The sequence below is a fragment of the Fukomys damarensis genome, unplaced genomic scaffold, assembly GCF_012274545.1.
Source record: "Fukomys damarensis isolate Sample0158 unplaced genomic scaffold, DMR_v1.0_HiC HiC_scaffold_23, whole genome shotgun sequence".
In the NCBI taxonomy this organism is placed as follows: domain Eukaryota; kingdom Metazoa; phylum Chordata; class Mammalia; order Rodentia; family Bathyergidae; genus Fukomys; species Fukomys damarensis.
In genome coordinates, this window is record NW_022900935.1 from 6,118,094 (window position 1) to 6,129,575 (window position 11,482).

An 11,482-nucleotide genomic window follows, 5' to 3' on the forward strand; every position below is an offset into this window, starting at 1 on the left:
ATCATACTCGGCTGTCCTTGCCCTTCTTTTGAGGGTTTTGTTCCTAGCACATTCATAGTTCTGATTAAGGGGCTATGAACATCCGGCCAGCTCAGGCTTGGCACTTGTGGGTGATCTGATCTTCGGATTTTCTTCACCGAGTCCTTTCTAAGCACCCAGTGCATACGTAGCTGTCTCCTAAACATCCGAGGTCCTCGGGGCCCTGTCCTGGCTACTCTCCACACACACGATCTCCTACTGGTACTAGCTACCAAGTCTCCCTCCCCCCAGTTCAGGCTGGGCCTCGAGGTGCAGAGTCCCCAAGGCCCCTGGAATGCTGAATGAAAAAAACTAAGCTTAGCATCGCACCCCACCCTGCTCCTCCTCCTCCACCCTCTGGGTCACCCGGGTCGCACACCCAGCAGTGATTCCGAACTTCCTCCTCCTTCCTGGTTTCTTCCCCCACCCACACTCACAGTTCTCCAGGGACTACCAATATTCAAAAGCTATTATCTGATTCAGGAAGGGAGCCCCACACGTCACGGAGGTATGAGCGGAGTTCTGACACGTGTAGTGCTGACACAGGAAGAGCTTTCACCTTAACGGATTAATCTGTGCCAAGGTGAGAGGCAGCTCAATGGCAGATTACATCACAGACTTAAAGACAATGAATTTCTGGGGAAAAGAGAGTGATGTGATTCCGTTTATAAAATCATGGCTGAACTACAACCACAGATTAAAAATGAATAAGGAGAAGGGAAGAAAAGGCCAGGCTTGATGACTTGCCTGTAGCTCCGCTACTACTTCAGGAAGTTGAGGCAGGAGGACGGATTGAGAGACTGTCTCAAAATAAAAATAAAAAAAAGCAAAAGCATCCTACGGAAAGCTAGAGGATTGGCTCTATGGAGTTTATAATAAGTGTATGTATTTTATTATAATTATAAGTGATGTGCTACACATCCATCCTTATCAGTGAAATGATAATTCATGCATTCACTGTTCTAGAGAGCTGTTTGACAAACATTTACCAGCCTACTGCCCAACCTAGCCACGTGCACTCATTTTTGTAAAAACTGACACAATGTACTTCTGTGTTCTTTCCTTCACAACAGTTCTGTAGATGGTATGTATAAAACTGAACCGCACAAAATCTGGACCAGCCCCCGAAGCGCTTGGTCAGGGGTAAATATTAGCCAAAGTGGGAATGTGGAGGGACCAGTGGTGAAGGTGGGTTTCTGTGGGAAGGGAAAAGGCACGGCGACCAGGGTGCCCTCCGGAGGGACAGGAATAGGGACGCCTCCTGGGAGACTGGTGAGCAGTTCGGAAAGAAAGGAAAGGGGCTTCTTACGGAAGGAGAGAGGGAGCAGAGCAGGCCCGATCCAAGAGGGGCCTCCGGATCTCACCTTCTCGTAGTATCGGATCTCATACTCAGTGCCGTTGGCCCCAGGGGCTGCAGCCAGGATGGGCTCCCGCCACGACAGGGACACGGTCTGGGGTTCCACTCGGTCCCTACGGATCTCATCCTCCTCCCAGGGAGCTGAAAGTTAAGTACAGCAGGGCTGTCTACCAGCACCCACCGCCTCAGCGGGCAGCAGGAGGGCAGGGTGTTGGAGGGCAGAGCGGGCAGGAATGGGGCGGGGCTGATGGTGGAAGTGGAGATGAGGCAAGGCTTGAGGGACGTAGACAGTGAGACCAGGAGGCGAGGAGACCACGGCTCTTCCATATCGTCGACTCCTAGGAGGGACCCTCCTGCTGTTTGCCTCCCCTACACCCTAGCTTCCCTCAAGGTGGTTGATTCTAATCCTCCAGGTTCCTACTGCATTGTCTAAGGCTTGGCGACACAAGAAATCATAGACAGGGAGACCAGCCACTTAGCTGTTGGGGCAAAGCACTCAACAAGCTAGAAATGGAAGGGAATTACCCCAGCGCAGTAAAGAGCATGGGTGGAAAGCCCACAGTGAACATCACGCGCAATGGGTAGGACTGAGGCTCTCCCTCTAAAATCAGGAAAAGCTAGGATGTGACTGCCACTACTATTCACCGGAAGTCTGAAGTTCTACCCAGCAACTGGGCAAGAAAAGCAAATAAAGGACATACATTTGGAAGAAAGAAGCACATTTACCTCTGTTGTCAGACAACATGATCTCTAGAGTCCACAAAATTCTTTCAGAATTGATAAATACAACAAAGTTACAGGATATAAAAATGAATGAATTACATTTCTATATTCTAACAACGAATAATTTTAAAAAGAAATTAAGTTGGGCACAGTGGCACGTGGCTATAATCCTTGCTACCTAGGGAAGCTAAAACAGGAGGACCACAAGCTCAAAACAGCCCATGCAACTTAGCAAGACCTTGTCTCAAAATAAAAAGAATTGGAGATTTAGCTCAGTGGCAGAGTGCCCCAGGTTAATCCCTAGTAACCATAAAAATAAATAAAATACATCAAGAAATGTATAAATAAGCTGAGGGTGTAGGTCAATGGTACAGAACTTGGGCAGCATGAGCAAGGCCCTGGATTTGATCCTTGGGATAAGAAAGAAGGAAGGAAAGAAAAACGGAGAGAAAGGAAGAAAAATCAATTTGCAGTAGTCTCAAAAAGAATAAAATCTTAGAAACAAATATAACCAGAAGGGTAAAAGACTCATAAACCAAAAACTAAAGAGCAATGCTGAAAGAAATTAGGGAAACATGAATAAATGGGAAGACTTCCTGTATTCAGGGTGTGAAACACTTCATAAGGTTTGAATGTCCTTATTACCAAAAGTGATCCGCAGATTCAATGTAAATCCTAGTAAAATCCCAGAGGCTTTTTTTTTTTTTTAAGCAGAAACATGAAGAGTAGCCTAACATTCTTATGAAATCTCAAAGGTCTATGAATATCCAACATAATCTTGAAGAAGAAAAACAATACTAAAGGCCTCACACTTCCTGACTTCAAGGTATATTGTAACTATAGTACTCAAAATAGTATGAAATAGATGTATAAACCAATGGAGCAGCAGAGAAAGCCCAGAAATAAATCCTCATGTATGTGGCCAAGTGACCTTCTGTAGGGGTACTAAGGCTGGCCTATAGAGGAAGACCCTCTCTTCATCAAGTGATGCTAGGCAAACTAGATACCAACAAGCAGAAAGAATGAAGTTGGACCCTCACCTTATGCCACATACAAAAATTGATTTAAAATAGATTAAAGACCTAAGAGCTGGGCGTGGTGGTGCACGCCTGTAATCCCAGCACTTGGGAGGCCGAGGCAGGAGGATCGTAGCTCGAGACCAGCCTGGGTTACATAGTGAGTTCCAGGTCAGTCTCAACTATATAGTGAGACCCTGTCTCAAAAAAAAAAATAAAAAATAAACAAAAATAAAGACCTAAGTGTAAGATCTGCTATTATAAAACTCCTAGAAGAAAATAAGGGGAGAAGCTTTATGAGATCGGATTGGCAATACTTTCTTAAATATAACAACAAAAGCATAGACAATAAAAAGCAAAGATAAATGAGCCTACAAACTTTGAAGTTTGTGCACAGCAAAGGTACTAATAAACAGGGTGAGGGGCAAGGATGTAGCTCAGTGGCATGGCACCTGCCTGGTGAGCAGAAGGTCCTGAGTTCGATCCCTGGTACCAAAAAACAAGCAAAATAACAAGGTGAAAGGATGACCTACAGTACAGGAGACAGTATTTTCCTAGCCATGTATCTAAAAAAATTAATATCCAGAACATACAAAGAACTCCTACAACTCAATAAGGAAGAAATAACAAACAATGAGCAAGGTCAGGCACAGAGGCAATGTTTGGTCTAAGATATTTGGGAGGCTGAGGCAGAAGGATCCCTTGAACCTAAGAGCTCAAGGACAGCCTGGGTAACATAGAAAAACCCTGTCTCAAAACCGAGGAAGCCAGCTGGACAGCCCTCAGGAGGCTGAGGCAGGAGGATCATTGTGAATATGAGGCCTGCCTGGGCTCCACAGTGAGTTCAAGGTCACCCTACATTACAAGGTGAGATATTGTCTGAAAACAGGGGAGGGAGGCAAAGGAAGAAAAGCTTGAAAAGGAGGAGCTGGGAGAAGGAAAGGTGGGGAAGGGCACCTGGGAAGAATTAAGAGTTGTTACACGTGTGTACCAACTCACTACATGAATGTAATCATTATGCACTCACACGTGGACTAATGAAATAACAGTGAAAAAGAAAAGGAGGAACCAGATACAGAGGTGGAAGGAAAAACGGGACCAAACAAGCCCCCAGAAGTCCAGGGAAGAGAACACTGAAAAACACATGAAACGCAAACATGGGACGCGTTTGCTGTGAAACTTGGTGATGCTTACAAAGGGCTGAGCAAAATAGCAAATGTGGACTGAGCTCTCAATAGGGTGCAAGGCGACTGATGGGAAGAGTCAGGGGTGGCAGCACCACATGCCTAGAAAAGACCAGGTGTAGTGGCACTCAGTGCCTGCTAGCCGAGACAGCGTGAGGTTCCTGGACAACTTGAGGCACTGCGGAAGTACCTATCACACAGCCATGAGGCAAGGGATGCAGGCAGGCCAAGCCCGCACAGAAACATGCTTGACTGTGGCTTCTGGTCCGGAGTGCGGGCCCTCTAGCAGCCCCCACCTCCAGAGTCTCCTGAATTGCAACTAAAACATGAAGCTACAGAAAGAGTTGAAAACCCACAATCTTACCGTACACGAGTCTTGACAGCAGGCTGTCAGAATGGGGGAAGAGATTTGAGTGGCATATTTTTACCTAGGATAAAGCCAGTAGAACTAGGTGGAAAAGTGGAATTGTAATGAACCCCAGGCTCTGCTGCCCACAGAGTGCCACTGCCTCCTATTCTAAAAATAACTTGAAAAAGCCTTTATTCCTCCCCCTACTGTCTGACCCTAAAAAAAAAAAAAAAAGAAAAAAAAAAAAAAGAAAGGCAAGGTCTTTGTCAACTGGGTAATGCAGAGCCTTCACTCCAGTGCTCAAATGCCTTTGAAGAAAAGTGCTCTTCTCTGTCCCCAGGGCCGCCTCTCAGCTGGAATGCACTTGGAGAAGGCAGCTCCCCCAAAGCCCCGGGCACTGAGACAAGAGGAGGAACGCAGCTTCGAGAAGGTGGCACGGTCCTTCATAGGTGCAGATGCGGGGCAGAGACAGGAAGAGGTGAGGAATGTCATCTTTGAACTTCTGAGGGTGCAGGTGGCCAGGATGTAGAGGTAGGAGACTGAGAAGTCCTGAGGGTAGACGTCCACATGGAGCCCGTGTCTGCTGTCCAGGCTGGAGGTGAATGATGAAATCTGGCCAGGACCCAAGAGGGGCCAGGAGCACAGCAGACACAAAGGGGCATCTACTGGCAACCACCTCTTCCTTCCCTGTTGACTGAGCCCAATTTTTAATTCAGGATGTGCTGTCCGCCCATGGATGGCTCAGGTGAATTCCATTCGTTCTAAGACATTTGCGTGCTTCATTTCTTTCACCAATTATTGGTCTAGGTTGAGTTTATGATTCAGTTCTGGTCAACAAAAGGAGTTCGTTAAGAGGAGAGGGGATTCTGTTTTTTAAAAAATTATCAGCACATGCTTATGGTACATACTGATAATATTCATGGTGGGGAGCTGGTAAATGGAAGTCACACAACTTAATGCTTTTTCTTTGCCTTCAGCGGAGAGGGGATTCTGAGAAAGGTTTCTTCTTCCTCTTTCTCCTTTCCCTTCTCCCCACCACCACTGCTCCAGTACTGAGGACTGTACTGAACCCAAGGCCTCACACATACTAGGCAAGCACACTACTACTGAGCTACACCAGCCCACAAGGTTTTTTGCTCTTTAAAAAAATACTCCAAGGACTGGTCATGGTGTATGCCTGTAGTCCCAGGACTCTGGGAGGCCCGAAGAGGAGGATCAAAAGGTCAAAGCTACCCTGGGCAATTTAGCAACTTTATTGAGATCTTGTCTCAAAATAACATTTTTAAAAATGTAAAGGGCAGTGGATGTATTTTAATGCAAAGATCCCTGGTTCAAAATAAGAAAAAAATCATTCAGGGAAGAAGCAGTTCTTTTAATCCCCCTGGATCGTAAGGATGTGGTCTGGACTTGCCACAGGCAACTAAGCACCTTGAAGGAGCCCCGCCTGAGTGAGAAACATGGCAGAGTAGAAAGACAAAGAAATTGGGTGCCTGAGGACCCTGCTGGGCAGTCTTCTTATGCGACCTCAGAATCATTTCAGTTAAAACTGGTTAGGGCCAGGGATTTAGCTCAGAGTTTCCTCCACCTGCACCACAAGCGCAAGGACCTGAGTTTGATCCCTGGTACCAAAAAGAAAAAAAAAAAAAAAAAAAAAAAAAAAATCGGTTGGATTGAGATTTATTGTTACTTTCAGCCAAAAGCCTCACGACCAACCCAGAGGGCAATTCTCACATCTTATATTTTTGGCAAACACCAGCTTGCTCCTTGTTCAAGAATAAATAAACAGAAAATATCGAGAAATTGGGCAAATGAAGAATGTTTCCAAGCGAGGGAACATCAAGGTTATTCTGAAGACTTGGGAGGAATCTATCCTGAAAGGGATTCGGTGTGGCAGGGGAGAAAGAAGGAGATCGGCTGCCATCTTCAAGGAGAAAGACAACACAGCCTCCACTTAATGGGAGAGGAAGACCACGATGAGAAAGTAGCTGGAGAAGCAGGATGAGAGGCAATGAAAATGGGGAAGGGGAGAAAGGCTTGCTGGGAAATTAAAAGCACACTAGCAAAACTGAAATATTTCAAAGAAAATTCATTACAAATACAAAAAGTTTTAACAAGTCACAGTAGAATGGAAAATGTACACCTCTCTCAGTCTTTGGAATATCAAGTATAAAATAAGAAAACAGAATTGAATGATAAACTTAATTCTATATAATACATACATATACACAGAGAAAGAGAGGGATAGAATAAAACACTGCAAAATAATGCACATTGTTTGAAGTAGCCATTTTATAGTTAAAATATTTGCTATCTTTTTTTTTTTGGTACTGGGGATTGAACTCAGGACCTTGTGCTTGCCAGGCAGCTAAATCCCCGGCTACTTGTCATATCTCATATGGCAAAAAAAACTTCAATAGTTATTAAAACTTTTAACTTGTTTTTTTGTTTTGTTTTGTTTTTTGAGACAAGGTCTCTCACCTTGTAGCCCAGGATGGCCTCGAACTCTTGGTATTCTTCCTGCCTTAGCCTCCTGAGTGCTAGGATTACAGGCATACATCTCTATGCCTGGCTAAAACTTTAAAAAGAACAAAAATCATAAAAGTATCTATCTTTTAACCACAGAAGAGTAAAACCAAAAGCAAGAATATAAAGGAAAAGCAACTCATCTCAAAATGAAAATATATTCTCTAAAAATAACTTGACTCAAATCCACAATATTAGTAAAAACATAGGTATAAATTTTTGTGATCTGAGATTAGGCAACTGTTTCTTAGAAATAACACCAAAAGCACAAGCAACCAATTAAAAAATTAATAAATTATACTGCATCAAAATTGCACACTTTTTGTGATTCAAAGAACACTTTGACAAGACAACCCACAAAATAGGAGCAAATATTTGCAAATCATATATCTGATAAAGCCTATAGGGGTTAAGATGGACACAATGGCACATGCCTGTAATCTCAGCACTCTGGAAGGCTGAGGCAGGAGGACTGCTAATCTGAGCCCAGCCTGGGAAACCTAGTGATTTAGAGACCCTGACAAGGAAGAAAGGGGTGAGGAAAGGAGGGCAGAAAAGAAGGAAGGAGGAAGATGTAGCTCAGTGTGAAGGCCCTGAGTTCAATCCCCAGGACCACACACAAAAAAAGCAGGTGCTCAAAAAAGTTAAAAAAAAAAACAGATGTAGTGGCATATGCCTGTAATCCCAGCATTTGGGAGGCTGAGGCAAGAGAATCGCTGTGAGTTTGAGGCCATCCTGGACTACACAGTGAGTTCAGTGCCAGTCTGAACTACATAGATAGACACTATCTAAAAAAAATAAAGTTACAATATGCATTAGTCAGCTCAGGTTACCATAATCAGACAGTGAACTACAGATTTGGTGGCTGAAACAATAAAAATGTATTTTTGCATATTTCCAGGGGCTAGAAGGCTCAGTTCAACATGCTGGAAGATTTGTATTCTGTGCAGGGCTCTCTTCTTGACTTGCAGGAAGCCACCTTTTCCTGTGTCACCCTGTGGCCTTTCCTCGGTGCATAGATGGATAGACAGCCAGAGAGCTGTGTGGTCTCTCTCTTTTCTTATAAGGACACCAGTCCCATGGGAATAGGGTCCCTATGCTCTAACTTTGAAAAGAATTCTCACCATTTTGGGATACAGGGCTTCATCAGTCGGGGCGGGGGGTATGATTCAGCCCATAATACCATATGATTTAGCAATTCTATCCCTAGATTTACAGCCAGGAAAACTGAAAATATATATTCACACAAGACATTATACATAAGAACTAGGGTTTGTCACAGTGGTAGAGTACTTGCCTACTTGCCTAGTACATGCAAGGCCCTGGTTGAATCCCTAGCGCCGCAAAATGAACAAACATACAAACAAAACCAAAATTTATCCATGAGAGACAAGAGATAAAAACTTATACATAAATATTTATAGAAACATTACTCATAATAGGCCACTGTTCATCAACAAATGAATGAATAAACAAAATTGTGCAACAGAATATCATTCAACCATGAACAACAATGGAATGCTGATATAAAGAATGGATAAACCTTGAGAATTGGCTAAGTGAAAGAAGAAAGATGTCACAAATTATATACTACCATGTAGTATAGAAATGCCCGTAACAGGCAAATCTGTAGAAGGACAAAGTAGATTAGTAGTTACTAGAGGTTTCCTGAGCATGGGGATTACAAGTGTGCGCCACCATGCCTGGCTGAAAATTTTTAAGATATACATTTATTGGGTTGAGGGTGTAGGTCATTGATAGAACACTATCCTAGCATGCACAGGGCCCTGGGTTCAACCTCCAGCACTACAAATATATATACATATATATTTCTTTTTCTTTTTCTTTCTTTTTGGTACCAGGGATCAAACTCGGGTCATTGCGATTGCAAGGCAGAACCACTGAGCTAAAACCCCGGCCCTATACCTATATATTTCTAATAAGTTAGAAAAACATAAAAGATTATAAATGTAGATGGAAGAAAATCTTAAAATATGAGCAAATGAATTTAGCAAGGTAGCAAAAAAAAAAAAATACTCATACCCAGTAGGATATAACCTAGGGATGTAGAGAGTTCCTTCTGAAATCTGAATGGATAGCCTCATACCATCAGATCAAGGAGAAAAATAAGTGGTCATCTTGAAAAGATGCTGAAGAGGCATTTTATAAAATTCATACCCATTCTTGATCTTTGCAAAAAAAGTTCAGGAAAAAGCAGAAGCAACCTGTGGCCTAGGAGTTAAAAGCACAGTGTTTCCGCTGCAGACACACTTGGGTTCAGTGACCAGTGGCTCTCAGCTTCTCCAACCTCAGTTTCAGCATTAGCAAGATTAACACAACCCCATTTCAGTGAATTAATATAGAAAATAATATTGCACAGTCCCAAACACAGAGCAGCATTCAGTCAACAGGAGCTTAGTGTTTCAGCTCCTTTTTGATTTTGAGATGGGGTCACACTGTGCTACCCAGGATGACCTCAAACTCCTGGGCTCAAGGGACCCTCTTGCTTCAGCTTCCCAAGTATGTGCCACAGTGCTTTGTCAGAAACTTGGTATTTTTCTTAATAAAATGAAAATGGAAGAGTATTTTCAACTATATCAAAAGAACAGGATGGTTAATATGAATGCCAAATGAAAGTCAATATATATATATATATATATATATGTGTGTGTGTGTGTGTGTGTGTATATATGTATGTATATATATGTATATTAGAAAAGAGATTTTATAGTAGTTATAGATATGGATACAGAGATATAAATAATTCTGGGAAGTAAATACCCTAAGATAATGATAGTTGTTTATGTCTGGGTAATAGGATTGTAGTTACTCTTTCTATACTGGGAAGTTTTGTTTGTTTGTTTGAGACAAGGTCTCACATGGAGTTCAGGCTGCCCTTGAACCAGGCTGGCCTCAGACTCATGGTGATCCTCCTGCCTGAGTGCCCCAGTGCTGGGATTATAGGCATATGGAACCACGCCCAGCTCTATACTTAATTTTTAAAAATGAAAATGCAGTATCGCTTCTCAGCCTTTTGGCTAAGATCAAGTGTAAAAATGAAAATGCAAAGGCAAAGGTTAAATCACAACAGAGAGGATAAAGAACAGAACTGTTGTCATAGAAAACTATTCAGACTGGAAAATCTCTCTCAAAAGGCAGAGGAAATGGATTAAGAACTAAAAATGATAAAGGAAGTAGCAAGAATTAAGAATCAGAAATGATTTTAAAGCCTAAGGCTTAGCGATAGTCTTAAGAGATAGACCGGAGCTATCAGAACTTCTAGTCAAAGCAATAACTGAAGAAAACTTTCCAAGGTGTGGTGGGGAGGAGGAAGTGTGTAGATCAAAAGGTCTACTGTGTCCCAGGCAAATTCAATGAAAAGAAATCCATATTGGGTAATTTTCATCAGCAGATTAAGGAACTATTCAAACATCAGTGCCTGTGTGCACACCCATGTTATTTAAAATATAATGAAATCCTAGCCTAAAATATAATGAAACCCTAAAATATAATGAAACTTTGTTGGCAATACAACTGCCAGAAGACAGAGAAGCGGGGTCACAGAGCCGTCACATCTCTTCAGATAGAAACAAACAAACAAACAAACTCGGAAACCACACCACTCACTTATCTTTCTTGCAAAGGAAGTATAAGGGGTCACTTGAAAGCGAGCCCCAGCTGGGAGACAAATCAAAACTAAATGTCAAGAATGAGGAGGGTGTAGCATGAAGGTGGCAGGCCTTCATTTCTTCGCCTCAATTCCAGACTCAGAAATGCGCTGCCAGGTGGGATTCCATGCCCTGCCGCCGGACCCCACCCACTTCGCCGCCCTTTGCCAGGCCCGGGTCAGAGTGGCCGTGGCAGCACCCCCACCCCGTTGCAGAGGCAGAAGCGGGAGGAAGGGAGACACAGGACGAGATTGCTTTTCGAGACAGAAGGAAAGGAACTAGGGTTGGTGTGTGTGTGTGTGTAAGACTTTCCATCTCTTTTTCCCTGGGAATCAGAGGCAGGTGAATTGCAGGGTTGAGTGTAGCACTGCGGCGCCCTGCGACGCGTCGGGGGAAGCGGAGCCGAAAGGCTCACCCCTCACATCCTCTTTGGCCCCCTGGCAAAGAGCAGGCAGGCTTAATCCCTCCCTGGGCACTCAGGGCGGGCTGCGGGGCCTCGATGGGGGGGTCCCCGGGACCAGGCGTCTCGTAGTCCCTTCCACCCTGGCAACACTGTGGTCCCTCTGGGGTGGCCGTGGGGGGCTGGAGGGGGCGCGCGGCGCGGCCTGGCCTTACCCCCGGGCCCCGTGGAGACTGTGACCTGC

The 11,482-nt window shown here is 43.9% G+C and overlaps 1 protein-coding gene across 1 annotated transcript in view; it reads right to left on the reverse strand.

The window, feature by feature from the left end:
- Positions 1–11,482, reverse strand: part of LOC104863556 (ephrin type-A receptor 10) — a 28,136-nt gene that overhangs the window by 15,870 nt on the left and 784 nt on the right. The window contains exons 2-3 of the mRNA XM_019207700.2: positions 11,454–11,478; positions 1,383–1,516 (exon numbers count right to left, since the gene is read on the reverse strand). Coding sequence (XP_019063245.1) covers positions 1,383–1,516; positions 11,454–11,478 — 159 coding nt within the window. The remainder of the gene's footprint in view (positions 1–1,382; positions 1,517–11,453; positions 11,479–11,482) is intronic.